The sequence below is a fragment of the Leucopleurus acutus genome (assembly GCF_964270905.1).
Source record: "Leucopleurus acutus genome assembly, chromosome: 9".
NCBI classification, from domain to species: domain Eukaryota; kingdom Metazoa; phylum Chordata; class Mammalia; order Artiodactyla; family Delphinidae; genus Leucopleurus; species Leucopleurus acutus.
The window spans coordinates 57,903,393-57,921,785 of NC_139144.1; the positions used below are offsets into that span (position 1 = coordinate 57,903,393).

General features: G+C 36.3%; 1 protein-coding gene across 3 annotated transcripts in view; it reads left to right on the top strand.

Moving 5' to 3' along the window:
* The window catches only part of PALS2 (protein associated with LIN7 2, MAGUK p55 family member), a 106,078-nt gene that overhangs the window by 48,000 nt on the left and 39,685 nt on the right, over positions 1-18,393 (top strand). For 2 of the 3 annotated variants that reach the window (XM_082845880.1, XM_082845881.1), the window contains exon 2: positions 5,869-5,987. In XM_082845880.1, coding sequence (XP_082702006.1) covers positions 5,871-5,987 — 117 coding nt within the window. In that variant the 5' untranslated portion in view covers positions 5,869-5,870. Of the gene's footprint in view, positions 1-5,304; positions 5,988-18,393 lie in introns of those variants that run through there. The other variant, XM_082845882.1, reaches the window with a different exon arrangement.

Consider the following 18,393-nt stretch of genomic DNA (forward strand, 5'->3'; position numbering starts at 1 on the left):
GAAACTTGTAGGAAACTTACCTTCTGAGTTTTGGGACTTTCCTTTCTTCCTGGAATCTCTTGAGTAAATTGGGACACTTCCCTGCTTCTCTGGCTCCAGCTCAACTTTGCAAGGTTCCCACTACAGAGAGCTTCCTGTTTCATATATTAAGCTTTCACATACAAGAGTTGCCTTGTGGTAATCCGTGTCTGAGTGGTTATTATAGATTTAGTTAATGTTTTTTTAATTAATTAATTTATTTTTTTGGCTACATTGGGTTTTCGCTGCTGCGCACGGGCTTTCTCTAGTTGCAGTGAGTGGGGCTACTTTTCACTGCAGTACGCGGGCTTATTGTTGCAGTGGCTTCCCTTGTTGCAGAGCATGGGCTCTAGGCACACGGGCTTCAGTAGTTGTGGTTTGTGGGCTCAGTAGTTGTGGCTCGCAGGCTCTAGAGTGCAGGCTCAGTAGTTTTGGTACATGGGCTTTGTTGCTCCATGGCATGTGGGATCTTCCTGGACCCAGGCTCGAACCCGTGTCCCCTGCATTGGCAGGCGGATTCTTAAACACTGCGCCCAGGCAAGTCCCAGATTTAGTTTATGTTTTAATATTTTATGACGTTAATTCTCTCTCACTGCTCTTTGTTGTAATTTTCTCATATTTACTTTTTTCAAATGCTTTGAGGATAATTTAGTTAAAAAGAACTGTTGTATTTTTTTTGATAGTTAATGTTATTAGATAACTAATTTATAAGCCAGTGAGTTGGCCTGTGAGGGGCAATTATTTCTTCACCCTGTCCGATAACATCCCAATAAACGGGGGAGATTGGGATTATGCCAGGTGTTCGAACGTTATTAATTTTATTCATGACAGAGTATGGAGTAAAGGTGTTAGGGCAGATCCTTGCATGTCTGGGAAGTTATGCTGATGTTTGACATCCTGGTGTAACCGGAGCACCAGGGTGGGTTGTTCCACACTCACCCACCCCCTCACCTAACCTCCTCACCAGTTCCTGTCTGCTTTTCCCACCTGTCAACTCTGCGACTCCCTAAATCCAAATAGTTTCCATTCAAAAGGGGAAGATACGGAAAATAGCAAGTCCCTTCACCCCAACTCTCACCTTTGGAATTAAATAGCCTGGAACGGGGCAAGTGAACTAAGTGAGGACTTTTTGACAGTAAACATTAAGAATAACATCTGAAATCAACTCCAGAAGAGTGCCACCAGGGGAAAATCAAGTCTTAGCACATGTTCTGAAACTGCCCGTAAGAAAGGGCTAGGGAATGATCCTCTAGGTATGAGCTCTAAGAGCTCTGGACTCAAAGGGGCTTCAGCTAGCCCACTCTGGGCCTGCAGAACCAGATGACCTGTGGGCTGCCTGGCAAGCACACTGCAGTCTGTCTGTCTCTGTCTCCCATGAGGTCCTTCAGTTCCATCGCAGAGTACTCCCCAGTGTGTTATACAGTTGAACCTTGAACAGCAGCACCCACCCTCCACACAGTGGAAAATCCCCTTATGCTGTCTCCCCAGTTCCATGTTGGTAAATTCAGCCAACAGCAGATGATTAGTACTGTAGTACATGTTTACTGACAATAGTCCACACATATGTGGACCTGAGTAGTTCATATCCATGCTGTTCGAGGATCCACTGTAGTTGTCCTTAAAGCTCTTTGGTTTGAGGAAGTGTTTGGCATGTTTACTCTTCTGACTGTAGAGGAGGTGTGTCACCTGATGGCTGTTGGGAGACGTCAGGAGACTGGGTTAGGTCTTTGGCTGCTGACAGACGTGTTGCTGAGAGCTCCCACTTTGAACTTTGACCACAGGGCCAGCTCAGTCAGGGCCCCCTGTTAGCACAGGTACTCTCTCTGGACACAGACCCATGTCCCATGGCAGGCTGTCTCAGCCATCCAGCAGGGTATCAGTGAAGGACTTGCAGACACCCTTGAAAGGATTACTAGTGTTTCGGAAGATCTAGCAGATAGGAGCCGAAAATCTTGCCCATTAAGGAATAGGGATGCCAGCCTTCAGCTCGAAGTGGGTTTTCAGAGGCGTAGATGGTGTCCATAAGTTTCATCCTATGCAGATAGTTGTAGCAATTCTGACTTCCTTGGGTTTCCAGCTGTTGCAGTCTTGGACCATCCTCCACAAGGAGTCAAGGTTTGTACTTGATATCCCAAAGTCTGGACAGTAGAATATCAGTCTCCTGTTTGAAGATTTTGGGGGCATGTGCCCCTCAGGGACATGAGGTCCCCTCCAGGATCTCATTGCAAAGCTCATGATTTACTTCTTCACAAAAATAAATGGCAGTAAAAATACCAGATTCCCGTGACCTTTACCAGCACAACATTCACTCCAGACTGGCCTCCCTAGCCTGTGTAGAGCTGCATCAGTTTACCCCACTGCCCTGCCTCCTCAGCCCAAGTTCCCTGGAGCTCCCCAACCAGGCCATTTCCTTAGTGGAGGGAAGACCAAGCCAGACTTGGCCTGAAAACATGGTTATATAGGGGGTCTACTGTATTTTTATTAAAACTCCATTAAGTATATACCAATTAGTTTGGGAATGTTTGGCAACTTAATAATCTGGATTCCCTTTTCAGGACATGGAATATTGACAGACTTACTAGTTTATAATTAAATTTCATACACTAAAGAATCAGTAACAACTTACAGAGGTCTTCAAAATAACCAAGGGTATATTTCACAATCTCTGCCACTTTTCTTCCCACTTAATTAAGCAGAGATATAAAAATTCAAACGCCACAAGAACCAATATAGAAGATACATTTTAAAAAAAATCTTCAGTACAACTGGAAATTTGAACACCGGCTATATATTTAATGATACTAAGGAATTACTGTTACTTTGTTAGGTGTGCTAACAGTATTGTTACATTGTTTAAAAAGAGTCCTGATCTTGTAGACATAAACACTGAAATACGACCTGTGGGATTTGCCTCAAAGCTCTGTAGGTTAGAAAGTATATGGGGGTATGAAACAAAATTGGCCGAGAGTTGCTAATTGTTAGAGCTGGTAATTGTTGGGTGTGTTATCGTCTCCGTTTGTGTATGTTTGGAATTTTCCGAAATAAAAATGAAGACATACATAGAATGTCAAAGGAAAGAAAAAAATACTTATGAAAAGTAGAGTTAACTACGTTTATAGCCACAGGGTAAGAATACTTCTACAGATTGTTGATTCTGTTGTTCCCTGCCCAGAGTACACTTTGGACTTCAAGCAAAATTATGAAGTAAACTTCGCTTATATTCTTTATTTTCTAGTGTCTTCTTTCTTCATCTTACCTCAATATCAGTTTTCCTTCTGCTTGTTGTAAATGCACATTTTTCTCCTGTTTACCTCTTTACTTCCAAAATTGTCACTCATTTATACATACTGAGAAGGAGACCTAAAGATGAACCTGTTCCAATTAAAGTGCGAGAGAAAAATACTTGGGAGAGAGTTCAGGGTTAGAAGTCAGGGAATAGTTCTGATATTTGAGCGTTTGGAAAAACTGATAGAAATGGGAGAAGTTTGTTGGAACATTTGGGAAAAAACTTGTAGGAGTCCTATATGAAAAGCACTAACTGTTGATTTTATTTTAAAAATTTCCAGTCTGGGGGCTTCCCTTGCTGTCCATTGGTTAAGACTGTGCACTGCCAGTGCAGGGGGTGCAGGTTCAATCCCTGGTCAGGGAGCTAAGATCCCATATGCTGCATGGGGTAGCCAAAACAAATAAATAAAAATAAATAAAAATTGCCAGTGTGGAGATGGGGGAAGTAAAAGCATCACACTAGTACTATTCTAACAAAAATAAATAATATATAAAATGGGTAAATTAAAAAGTAGCAACATTAGCACATTACCCAGAAATACAGCTGTGATTAAAAGAAACAACGAATTCAAAGTAGTTGCTTCTGTAGAATAGGATAAGTTGGGAAGGAGGCTGACGGCATGGAACAGAGAACTGCTGTATTTCATTATAAGCCACTTAGTAATACAATCTGACTTTTGACAACGTTTTATTTTAATAAAAAATAAAAATATTAAAAACTGCACTATTAGTAGACTTATTCTAAAGAAGCATCAAAGGAAAATAAAATTAATAAAACTAATCTGAATAAAATTAAGGCTATGATATTGAATGAAGTAGGGGTCTGGCTGTACCTTCTTCATATGCATATCCAGTTGTCCCCAATTCATTTTTGAAAAGACTGTTCTTTCTTCCTTTGAATTGTCTTGCCACTCTTGTTGAAAATCTAATGACCGTAAAGTGGATTTATTTATGGACTCTCAGTTATATGTCTTTATGCTAGTACCACACAGTCTTGATTACTGTTGCTTTTTAGTCAGTTTTGAAGTAAGTGTGAGTCTTCCAGCTTTGTTCTTTTTGATGATTGTTTGGCTATACTGGGTTCATTGCATTTCCCACATGAATTTTTGTATCAGCTTATATAACAGTTTCTACCAGAAAGGGTGAGGGGAGCTGAGATTTTAATAGGGATTGCATTAAACCTGTAGATCAATTTGAGAAATATTGCCATCTTAACAACAGTAAGTCTTCTATAGAATCCATGAATATGGGTATCTTTTTATTTATTTAAGTCTTCTTTAATTCTTTCAATGATGTTTTATAGTTTCACTGTAAAAATCTTACAGTTCTTTTGTTACATTTATTTCTAATGATTTTTATTGTTTTAATGCTATTGTAAAAGGAATGGTTTTCTTAATTTCATTTTCAGATTGTTCATTGCTAGTGTATAGAAATACAATTCATGTTTGTATTTTGATCTTCTATCTTGCAACCCTACTGAACTCATTTATTTAGTTCTAATAAATCTTTTGTATATATTCCTTAGGATTTTCTATATATGAGGTCATGTCATCTGCAAAAAGAGATAGTTTTACTTATTCATTTTTCATCTGGATGCCTTTTATTTTTTTGTTGCTTAACTGCCATGGCTAGACCCTCCAGTACAGTGTTGAGTAGAAATGGCAAGAGTAGAAATCCTTGCCTTGTTCCTGATCTATGGGAAAGCATCCAGTCTTTCACCATTAAGTATGATGTTAGCTATGGGTTTTTCATAGATGCCCTTGAGGAAATGGAAATTTCCTTCTATTCCTAGTTGAATGTTTTTTATCATGAAAGGTATTCGATTTTGTCAAATGCTTTCTCTGTGCCTATTGAGATACCATGTGGTTTTGTTTGATTAATACAGTGTATTACATTGATTGATTATCATATGTTGATAAACCACCCTTGCACTCCTGGGATAAATTGTACTTGGTCATTGTGTACAATCCTTTTCATTTGTTGCTGGATTCAGTTTGCTAGTGTTTTATTAAAGATTTTTGCCTCTGTACGTGTAAAAGATATTGGCTGTAGTCTTCTTGTGATGTCTTCGTCTGGATTTAGTATCAGGATCTCACAGAATGGTTGGGAAGCGTTCCTTCCTCTTCTACTTTTTTTTGGAAGACTTTGTGAAGTAATGGTTTTAGTTCTTGAATTCACTGGTGAAGTCATCTGGTTCTGGGCTTGTTGGAAGTTTCTTGATTACTCTTTTTTTTATTGCTCTGTTACAATTTTATATTTCTTCTTGAGTAATGTTTTTAAATTTGAAAAATAAGAAACAAGTATAAGCTTCTAAGTATGCCTTATATAGTCTGGTAAACCCCAAATTGCATGTAAAAACCTATCCTGCTGCTAATTCATGGAAAGTGCATTTGAAATTTCTACTATTCAACAATTCAGTTCTTTAAATGTGACTTTTCAAAAGAGTGTTAATTGATAATGTCTTTTTACTTGAATTATTTTATAGTTGTATTTCGTAATAGCTTGGAATTTAAGGTTTGCTTTTTTTTTTTTTTTTTTTTTTTACTATTGCTTTTATCTCAGCAGCAATGCAGCAAGTGTTGGATAACCTTACGGAGCTGCCCTCATCTACAGGAGCAGAAGAAATAGACCTAATTTTCCTCAAGGGGATAATGGAGAATCCTATTGTAAAATCACTTGCTAAGGTATATTGGTTTATTCATAAGATAACTAAATTATTTTTTTAATTGTTTTTACAGAGGTCTTTTCAGATTACTGTTTTAGAACCTGGTTAATATACCTTAGGCTTTGTTAGCAAATAATAACAGTTAACAGCTAATGAGATCTTACTGTACACAGAAGTTAGACCACTTTTGCCTTTTCTATGCTGACTTTAAAGTTTTAGGGAAATAATAACTGAACAGTCGTATTATAACGGAGGTCTGTGGAAAAGATTCTCGTCGTGTCTCCGTTTTCAACAACAAGGTACTGACTTTCTTCTTTTACATTGGACCATGTACCTGTTTTTTCATTTCAGTTCTTGACTTCCTATATATAGTACTTTTTGAAATCTTGTTTTTTCTTGGTAACCCTGACATTTTGAGTCTGTTTCCATAATCAACTCTCTAGTAATCTTTTTAACTCATCCATAAATATACTTTCACAACCATTTTTTGGCCCAGTTTATTTCAATTATACTATTTCCCTGTAATAATTTTTGTAAATGTCACTAAAGCTTAGTGTATTAAATATTTCACAACCGTGCTCTTCCATTCTTCAGATGATTCTTGCTTTCAAGAACCTGTGCCATATACCCTCTCTGACTTCTTCTTTTCTTCCCTTTTATTTCTCTTACAAGACTCAATATAGTTCCCTTTGCTATACAGTAGGACCTTATCGTTTATGTCTCTGACCTTTTCTTCATGTAACCATCTTGTCATTCCTAAAATGTTGATTTCACCCTCTCCTGTGATCATTTTTTAGCCATAGTCTGTTACTTGTCGTCTTCTAAGAGTTCTGAAAAATCATACTTTTTACAAAGTGTTCTATTAGTAGGAGTGAGTTAATGATACAGATTCTTCATTTTATTCATCAGTGTAATCATTCTAAGGTCATATGACATAAAAGCTTTGGTTTCTAAGTAGAAACTTATCCACTTGCGGATCACCCAACTAGAATTTTTATTTTAGTCATTTTTGATTGTAGTCTTTCAAAATTTTGTTAGATATTCCTTTAATAATAATATATAGGATATGATTTTCCTTCAGATACAAGCTTCTTGTCACAAATATCAGTCACTATACTGTGTTGAGATAAAGTAATAGTTTCAGGGTCTGCTGAAATAAGTAAGGGCTGTTTAAGCCTGTTAATTAAATTGCTCGCCCTGAGCTCTTATTCCTACTTTAAAAGTAGTGTTTACTTCTCCCTTTATATCATACTTACTGTTGGTTGTCAGTTTTTATTGCCAGTGTATCTGTTACACCCCATCCCCATGTTTATTTAATTTACAGCTTTTAGATGTAGATTTCAAAACTAGATAATATTATGTAAGGCATCTTACAATGTGCTTATTGTTTATAAGGGTTTTTAAAATATACTGTTTCATCTTTGCAACAACTTTATGAATTGAAAACTGAGTTTTAAAAATAGAAAAATTATTTGCCTAGGGTCACTTAGCTAGTAAATGACAAAAATATTTAGGCCAGATCTTGTTTCTTCAAATTCTGTGCTCTTTCTACCACAGCACAAGCTGTGTTTGTGTGTCTGTGTGTGTGTGTGTGTATTCTTAAGAATTTCTGTGCGTAAAAAATGATTCACTTTTGTGTCACTGATACTGGCCTTTCAGAAGATTATCTTGTTCACTGTTCTTAACAAGTGAAATGGCTGGATGACTTTCGAGCAGCTGAAGTGCTACTGTAATCTTTTGATGATAAAATTGAAATTAGGAAGAGAATCACCCAGTAGTATCCAACATTCAAGCAGCTTCTCAAAAAATAAAAGCAATAATAGTTGGGTATTCCTTAAATTGAGGGCACAGAAATCCCAGGAGGAAGGGAGGACCTTCTTCCAGGAAAGAGATAATAAGTCACAGCAGGCCAACACTCCCAGCACAAGTAGGGAGAAAAATGGATAAATTGCTGAGGAGACAGCGAGCCAAACATTGCCAGACCTGTGGAAAGGCAGGAGCATGTGACTAATAATCATGAAAAAAACAACAGAAGCAGTCTCATAGATGACCCTTTTATTAAAGTTTATAGACAAAGATTTTTAAATAACTTTTTTTTTAAGTGATACCTTGTTTTTGGAGGCTTGAAAAAATATTTATTTATTTGGCTGCACTGGGTCTTAGTTGCTGTGTGGGGGATCTTTAGTTGTGGCATGTGAACTCTTAGTTGCAGCTTGTGGAATCTAGTTCCCTGACCCCAGGGATCAAACCCCCGGCCCCCTGCATTGGAAACTTGGAGTCTTAGCCACTGGACCACCAGGGAAGTCCCTAAATAGCATATTTTTAACAGAAGAAAAAAGTGGGAAAAAATGAAGACATTTAAAATATTACTAGAAAATAAGAATTAAAAACAAATGGTTATTCAGGGACTCAAAAATACAATATCTGGTTAAGAGCTCATTTGATGGGTTTAATATTGGGTTGGCAAAAAAGTTCATTCGGTTTTAAGTAAAAATAAAAGACACATTTTTCATCTTCACCAGGAATTTTATTGAACAACATATTTGTTAACCGAATGAACTTTTTGGCCAAGCCAGTAGAAGACTAAACACAGCAGAAAAGAGGATTAGTGAATTTGAAGACAGGTCAACAGAAAATATCTAAACCGAAATTCATAGAAAAGTATGTCTGGAAAAGACAATATGTGAGGCATTCTCAAAAAGATCAAATACACATGTAATTAATATCCCAGAAAGAGGGAGCGGGGAAATGGGACAGAAGAAATAGTTCAAGACACAATGGCCAAGAATTTTCAAACCTAATGAACAACAACGTCAACTGATAGATTCAAGAAGACAAGTGAACCCCCTGTCAGGGAAAATACAAAGCAAAACATTCCTCAGAATATCACAAACTCCTGAAAATCAAAGATAAAGTGAAATTTTGTAAAGCAACTGGAGAAGAAAGACATATTAAGGAGAAACACTAATACTAATGGTTAGCAATAAAACAGGAACTATGGAAGTCATAACAGAGTGGATTGAGATCCTTAAAGTGCTCAAAGAAAAACACTGCCAACCTCAAATTCTCTTTTCAGGGCTTCCCTGGTGGCTCAGTGGTTGAGAGTCTGCCTGCCGATGCAGGGGACACGGGTTCGTGCCCCGGTCCAGGAAGATCCCACATGCCGCAGAGCGGCTGGGCCCGTGAGCCATGGCCACTGACCTGCACGTCCGGAGCCTGTGCTCCACAACGGGAGAGGCCACAACAGTGAGAGGCCCGCGTACCGCAAAAAAAAAAAGAAAAAAAAATTTCAGCAAAAGCAACTTTCAGAAATGAAAGCAAAATGAGGATTTTCTTTTCAGAGAAACAAAATCTGAGAAAAATTGTCTCTATTTACTCAACAATAAATGCAAAAGGAAGTTCTTCAGGCAGAAAGAATGACAAAATAAAGGGAACATTAGTGAGTAAATATAAAATAATACTGATTTTTAAGATGAAATAATAGTAGTGTCTTGTGGCATTTATAGCATGTGTATAAATGAAATATGTGCAGATGATAGCCCAAAAGGAAGGACTTAGTGATTCAGACAATTGTAAGATACTCTCATTATTCAGAAAGTGGTAAAAGTAATGTCTTAAGGTTGTATAAAAAGTCAGGGATGCGGGGCTTCCCTGGTGGAGCAGTGGTTGGGAGTCTGCCTGCCGATGCAGGGGACACGGGTTCGTGCCCCGGTCCAGGAAGATCCCACATGCCGCAGAGCGGCTGGGCCCGTGAGCCATGGCCACTGACCTGCACGTCCGGAGCCTGTGCTCCACAACGGGAGAGGCCACAACAGTGAGAGGCCCGCGTACCGCAAAAAAAAAAAAAAAAAAAAGAAAAAAAAATTTCAGCAAAAGCAACTTTCAGAAATGAAAGCAAAATGAGGATTTTCTTTTCAGAGAAACAAAATCTGAGAAAAATTGTCTCTATTTACTCAACAATAAATGCAAAAGGAAGTTCTTCAGGCAGAAAGAATGACAAAATAAAGGGAACATTAGTGAGTAAATATAAAATAATACTGATTTTTAAGATGAAATAATAGTAGTGTCTTGTGGCATTTATAGCATGTGTATAAATGAAATATGTGCAGATGATAGCCCAAAAGGAAGGACTTAGTGATTCAGACAATTGTAAGATACTCTCATTATTCAGAAAGTGGTAAAAGTAATGTCTTAAGGTTGTATAAAAAGTCAGGGATGCGGGGCTTCCCTGGTGGAGCAGTGGTTAAGAATCCACCTGCCAATGCAGGGGACATGGGTTTGAGCCCTGGTCTGGGAAGATCCCGCATGCCACAGAGCAACTAAGCCCACGCGCCACAACTACTGAGCCTTTGTGCCACAACTACTGAAGCCCGTGCACCTGCAGCCTGTGCTCTGCAGCGAGAAGCCGCCACAATGGGAAGCCTGCGCACTGCAACCAAGATTAGCCCCCGCTCGCCGCAATGAGAGAAAGCCCACGTGCAGCAACGAAGACCCAACGCAGCCAAAAATAAAATAAATAAATAAAAAAAAGTCAGGGATGCATATTGAGATCTCTAGGGTAAAATTGAGATCTCTAGGGTAAAATTATAAGAATGAATAAATTCCACCCAAGCTGTAAGGGAGAGAAAATAGACTTGAATTTACCCTCACTCCAGAAACTAGAAAAGTTAGCACAAAGGTGTAGGAGGGTGACCATCTTCAGACATGGGACAACAGGCAGCACAGGATTGTGATGCCTGAAAGGAAAGAAAGGAGGTGAGCATTATGAAACTGTCTGAGGGTAGTTTCCATGCTGCAGTGCAGAAAGAAGAAGCACAAACAGCCCAGCAGTCTTAGTAGAGCTTGGCCTTTGGGGAGGTGGAGGTGACTGGCATTTGTGTAGCAGAGTATCAGGGAGGAGGAAGCTAAAGAGATTTTCTTAGGGGTGCCCTCAAATCTCTGGCTGAGTGCTGATTGTGCATATGTGAAGCACAGCTCTAGAGCCCAAGGAAAGACCCACTGGAAAGCACAGTAGGCCAGACAATTTCCAGGGCTCAGAAGGGATGGGGAATAGCTTAGTTGGCATTCCCACCACCCTGAGTGGAAAGTCCTCATAACATGCGGGACATTGGGCAGAGCTCACACTCAGTTTGTTATAACAGACCTAGGAAACTAGTGCAGATTACAGCAAAAGCAAACTAAGAGTTATTCCCCAAATCCATAAATATATGGAATATATATAAATATATGGAATATATTCCATAAATATATGGAAATTAAACAGCATACTTTGAAACAGCCATGGGTCAAAGGAGAAATCACAAAGAAACATAAAAAATACTTTGAATTGAATGAAATGAAAATACATGTCAGAACTTGTGGGGTGCAGCAAAGCAGCACTTAGAGGGAAATGCCTATATTAGAAAAGAACAATATTTAAATCAATTTTCATGTGTACACCTTGAGCAAATAGAAAAAGAACAAATTAAACTCAAAATAAGCAGAAAGTAGTAAATAATAAAGTTGAGTAAATATAAAAAAGACAAATAGAAAAAAATCAATATAACTCTTAGTATATTAATACAATTGGTAAACCTCTAGCTAGACACAAATTGTCAGTATCAGAAATGAAGGAGAGGATGTTGCTACAAATCCAACAGACATTGCAAGAATAATAAGAAATAATGTGAAGAACTTTATGGCAATAAATATGGTAACTAGATGAAGCTAATTTCTTGACAGATGCAAATGACTAAAACCTAGATAAGAGTAGATAACCTGACTAGCACTATATCTGTTTTCTGTAATTGAATATTTGCAGTTTAAAACTTGAAGCTCCACGGGCTTCCCTGGTGGCGCAGTGGTTGAGAATCTGCCTGCCAATACAGGGGACATGGGTTCGAGCCCTGGTCTGGGAAGATCCCACATGCCGCAGAGCAACTAGGCCCATGAGCCACAACTACGGAGCCTGCGCCTCTGGAGCTTGTGCTCCGCAGCAAGAGAGGCCGCAACAGTGAGAGGCCTGCACACCGCGATGAAGAGTGGCCCCTGCTCCCCGCAACTAGAGAAAGCCCTCGCACGGCAACGAAGACCCAACACAGCCAAAAATAAATAAATTAATTAATTAATTAAAAAAAAAAACAAACCCTGAAGCTCCAGCCTAGATGGCCTCAAAAGAAAATTCTATCAAACATTTAAGGAAGAAATAATACCAATTTTACATGACTTCTTGTAGAAAAAAGAAAGAGAAGGGAACATTTCCAATTTTGTTTTACTAGTCTTGGTTGTTACCCTGATAACAAAACCAGCTAGAAACAGTTCAGTTAAAGAGAACTACAGAATAGTATCCCTCATGAACATAGACTTCAAGTTCTTAAGAAAATATTAGCAAATCAAATCTTGCAACATACAAAAAGGATAATACCTCATTACCAAGTGAGTTTTGTCTTAAATATACAAGCTTCTTAATATTTGAAAACCAATAAATGTTTGTCACCATTTTAATGACATGATAAGCAAAATCATTTGATGATGTTCATAGTTGTGGGAAAAGCATTTTACAAAATTGAATATCCATTCCTGCTAAAAACTCAGCAAACTAAGAATAGAAGAAAATTGCCTCAACCTAATGAAGGGCATCTATAAAAACCCTACAGTTAACATTGTAATTCATGGTGGAAGATAATGCTTTATAAGATCACTTCTGTTCAACTGTTATCACTTCTTTTCGACTTTGTACTGGGAGTCTTTGCTATAGCAAAAAGGCGAGGGAAGAAAAAGGCATACGGATTGAAGAGGAAATAATTAACTGTCTTTATTCAAGGATGACAGTATCATCTATGCCAAAAATCCTAAGAATCTACCAGAAGGAAGAAAAAAAAACCCCTCTAGAGCTAATTAGTGAGTTTAGCAAGGACACAAGATAAAAGATTAATCTATGTAAATCCGTTGTATTTTTATATACTAGCAATGAACAATTGGAAATTGTAATTTACCAAAAAAGAAATAAATTTTTAAAAATATGTGCAAGACCTGTACACTGAAAACTACAAAACATTGCTGAAATTAAAGGCATACATACATACATACTTACATAAGTGAAGGAATTGGAAGGCTCAGTAATCTTAAAATGTTAATTCTCTGTAAACCAAGCTAAAGATTCAGTATAATCCCACCCAAAATTTCAGACTGACAAAATGATGAAGGACCTAGACCAGACAAACAATTTTGAAAAAGAACAAAATATGATCTCTTCCACAACCTGATTTCAAGGATTACTATTGTCCTACAGTAATGAAGACAATACAGTATCAGCATACAGATCAATGGGACAGAATAGAGTCCAGAAAGAGACTACCACTTACATGGTCAACTGATTTTTGTTAATAGCGCTATGATAATTCAATGAAGAAATGATAGTCTTTTCAATATATGTTCCTGAAACAATTGAATATTCATATGCAAAAAAATGAACATTATCTTTTTCCCCACTCTATATGCAAAAATTAGCTAAAAATAGATCATAGATCTAAATGTAAGAGCTAAGGCTAAAAAATTTCTAAAAAGACGCATAAGGGAAAAACTCCTTGTGACTTTGGATTAGAGAAAGTCTTCTTAGATAAGACATAAAGAGCATAAGGCTTAATGAAAATTCTGGTTAATTAGATTTCCTCTGCAAAAGACACCATTAAGAAAATGAAAAGGTGAGCTACAGACTGGAAGAAAACATTTGCAGAACATATATCCTAAAAGGGAAGCTGCTCATTTATTGGTAGTAGCAGTGCAAAATGGTACAACTACTTTGGAAGACAGTCTGGCAATTTCTTACAAAGCTAAATATAGTGTTACCATACAATCCAGTGATTGTGCTCCTTGACATTTACCCAAGTGAATTGATAATTTGTGTCCATACAGAAACAAACACATGAATGTTTATCGTAGCTTTATTCATAATTGCCAAAACTTGTATGCAACCAAGATGTCCTTCAATAGGTGCATGGATAAACAAAGTGTGGTACCTCCTTAAAATGGAATATCATTCAGCAATAAGAAGAAATAAGCTATAAAGCCATGAAAAGAGATGGAGTAACCTTAAATGCTTATTGCTAAGTGAAAGAAGCCTGTCTGAAAAGGCTACACATTGTATGATTCCAACTATATGACATTCTGGAAAAAGCAAAAGCTATAGAGATAGTATCAAAAAAGTCAGTAGTTGACAGTTTGGGGAGTATAACGGAGGGACGACTAGGTGGGTCACAGGACATTTTTAGGGCAGTGAAACTATTCTGTATGATACTTTTAAAGTGTATGAGTGACATTATGCATCTGTCAAAACCATTGGAACTGTACAACATAAAAGTCAAAATCCATGGAAATGTGAACTATAGGCTTTAGTTAGTAAGGGTGTATCAATATTGGCTCATTAATTATAACATTTATCACATTAATACAAGATACGAATAAGGGAAACCTGGGGTAGGGGAGCAGATATATGGGAATTCTCTGTATTTTCTGCTGAGTTTTTCTATAAATCTAAAGCCTTATTGGCTAAAGTCCATAGTTTATGTTAGGGTTCACTCTTTGTGTTGTACATTTGATGGGTTTTGATGCATGTATAATAACATGTAATGTCTTTTTTCTGGTTTTGGTATTAGAGTAATGCTGGCCTTTATAGATTGAGTTAGGAAGTGTTTCCTTTGCCTTCTAGAAGAGACTGTAAAGAAATGGTATCATTTCGTCTTTAAATGTTTGGTAGAATTTACCAGTGAACCCATCTGGACCTGGTGCTTTCCATTTTGGAAGGTTATTAATTATCGATGTAATGTCTTTAACAGATACAGGGCTACTCAGATTATCTGTATCTCCTTTTATGAGTTTTGGTGGATTGTGGTTTTCAAGGAATTGGTCCATTTCATCTAGGTTATCAAATTTATGTGCCTGGAATTGTTCATACCATTCCTTTATTATCCAGGACATCAGTAGTGATGGCCTCTTTCATTTCTGATATTAGTAAATTCATGTCTTATCCCTTTTTTCTTAGTTAAGCTGGTAAGAAGTTTATCAATTTTATTGATCTTTTCAAAGAAACTGCTTTTGGTTCTTTGATTTCATGTTTTCAGTTTCATTAATTTCTGCTCTAAATTTTATTATTTTATTTAATTTGGATTTAATTTAATCTTCTATCTTGAGTTTCCTAAGCTGAAAGTTTAGATTATTGATTTTAGATCTTTCTTCTTTTCTAAATATGCATTCAGTGCTATAAATTTCCCTTTAAATACTGCATTCACTGCATCCCACAAAATTTCGTAAGTTGTATTTTCATTTAGTTCAGATATTTTCAAAATTTCTCTTGAGATTTCTTCTTTGACTCATGTCTTATTTAGAAGTGTGTTGATTTGTCTCCAACAAATGTAGCTGGGATTTTTTATTATACTGTTTATAATCTTTATTCTTATAAACTTGTTAAGGTGTGTTTTATAGCCCATACTGTGGTTAATCTTGGTGAATGTTCCATGTGAGCTTAAGAAGAATGTGCACTCTACTGTTGTTGGATGAAGTTGATTGATGGTGCTGTTCAGTTTAACTCTGTCCTTACTGATTTTTCTGCCTGCTGGATCTGTCAGTTGCTGATAGAGGAGTGTTGAGGCCTCCAACTACAATAGTGGATTAATCTGTCTCTCTTTGAAGTTCTATGAAATTTTTCTTCCCATATTTAGATGCTCTGTTGTTAGGATCATTTACGTTATAGATTGTTATGTCTTCTTTATTATGTGATGTTTCTCTTTGTTCCTGATAATTTTCCTTGCTCTGAAGACTGCTCTGTGTGAAATTAATATAGCTACTCCAGCTTTATTTTGATTAATGTTAGCATGGTATGTCTTCCTCATTATCTTTACTTTTAATCTACCTGTGTCTTTATTTTTAAAGTGGGTTTTTTGTAGACAACATGTACTTGTGTCTTATTTTCTTATTGTTTGGGCTTCTATTCATTTTCTGCCATCTCTGTTTTAATTGAGCATTTTATATGACTTCATTTTTTTCTCCTCTTTTAACTTATATCAGTTATATTTATTTTTTTTTAAAGATTTTAGTGGTTTCCCCTTGACTTTGCAGTGCACATTTACAGCTAATCTAAGTCCACTTTCAAATAACACTATATTATTTCACTGTAGTATAACAATACAGTACTTACTTGAAGTAACTACCTCATAACAGAGTATTTCCAATCTCTCCGTTAGAGCAGGCTGTCAGTCATTTCATTTATCCATAAGCTGTAATCATCAAATACACTGTTGCTGTTATTTTTGAAGGGTTAATATACTAGATTAATTAAGAATTTTAAAAAAGATTTTATTACTTTCATTTATTTTTTCTCTAATGCTCTTTTCTTTATGAAGATCTGAGTTTTGAACCTATATTCCTCTCTCTGAAGAACCTCTTCTAACATTGTTTTCAAGGCAGGTCTACTAGCAACAAATTCCCTCAATTTTTGTTTGTCTGACAAAAAGTCTTTATTTCTCTTTTGAAGGATAATTTGACTGTATAGATATAATTCTAGGTTGGTAAGTTTTCTTCTTTCTACACTTCTTTCCTATCTGAATGCCTTTTATTTATTTATTTATATTTTTCTTTGAAACTTTCTTCATTGGTTCTTTTTTATTTATTTTAATTGAAGTATAGTTGATCTACAATTTTGTGTTAATTTCTGCTGTATAGCAAAGAGACTCAGTTGTACATATACATTCTTTTTTATATTATTCGTTTTTTTCTTGACTAATTGTCCTGGCTAGAAGATTCAGTACAAATGTTCAACAGAATGATGAGAGCAGACATCCCTATCTTGTTCACAATCTTAGGGGAAAAGCATGTGTTAAATATAATATTATTCACTACTAAATATAATAGTAGCTGTGGGTTTATACTTTCTGTTCTAAATTCTGATTTTTTTTTTGCATATGATTCCATATCAGTACCTACAGAGAACCTTCGTTCTCTGTAAAAGTGGCATAATATTCCATTGCATGAATATAACAAAAATTTTTTAGTCAAACTTCTGATTGATATTTAGGTGACTTTTTCACTTACAAGTCATGCTGTAATATGCAGTCTTGCTACATGTTATTTTGCATATGTATGTATATCTCTAGGATAAATCTTAAAAGAATCGTTGTAATTTTGGTAGATATAGTCGAACTGCTCACTAGTGTGTTCCCACCAGAAAAGAATGTGCGAGAATGCCTGTCTTCTGCCATATTCTCACCAACATGGTATGTTACCAGAATTTTATCCTTGCCAATCTCATTTGAAAAAAAAGTATTTCAGTGTAGTTTTAGTTTGCACTTCTCTTATCATGAAGGAGGTTGTATATCTTTTCATACGTTTAAGAAGTATTTGAATTTCCTTCTTTGTGAATTTTTCATATTCTTTGCCCATTTTTCTTAATGTGTTGCTGATTTTTTTCTTACTGGTTTATAGAAATCCTCCCTCCCTCTCTCTGAACTCTCTCTCTCTCTCTCTCTCTCTCTCTATATATATGTATGTGTGTGTGTGTGTGTGTGTGTGTGTGTGTGTGTAGGGAAATTAACCTTTGGTCTGCAATATGATTCGTAAGTATTTTGACCTTGCTGATTTTTGACAAGCAGAAATTTTAAATGTTCAATTTTAAATGTTCAATGCCATTTATTTTATTGGGCTTGTTTTTGTTTGTTTAAATTATAGCTTCCGGATTTGGCATCATAGTTATGTCTTTCCCACTCAATGATTATAAAAACATTCTTTTATATTTTCTCTGAATACTATTAAAGCCAAGCTTTTTAAAAAGCCCTTTCTCCTTTTAAAAAGTATAAGATTCCCATTTTTAGTTTTTTGACATCTGTGTGGGTCTCCTAATTCTACAGGTATCTCTAAGAGTGGCTCAGCTCCCTGAATGCCTTGAGACATAGTTTATCTAATCTAAGAATTTGAACTTTTTTTGGTTAACTAGATGATAAGTTCTTTACTCATTAGAGAATTCAGTTCTAATTTAGTTACACTTATTTCATCCATTTTTTTCAACAGAACAGATCTCATCCTTTTTTATATCATGTATGCAGAAGCAAAATAAAAATTGAATTCTCCATTCTCTCTGTCTCATTTCTACTTTCTGCTCAAATTCTTATTTTTTGGTTACTCGTGAACTTCTCTTTATCTTTTTTGTTCAAAAGTCTCTAGAATAAAAGAAGAGGATGTCTCTTGACCACAGTCAATCTTATCTCCTATTTACTTAGCTTTTTCAAGAAATACTTAATGAGCCATACACAAAAATAAGCTCAAAATGGATTAAAGACCTAAATGTAAGGCCAGAAACTATCAAACTCTTAGAGGAAAACATAGGCAGAACACTCTATGACATAAATCACAGCAAGATCCTTTCTGACCCACCTCCTAGAGTAATGGAAATAAAAACA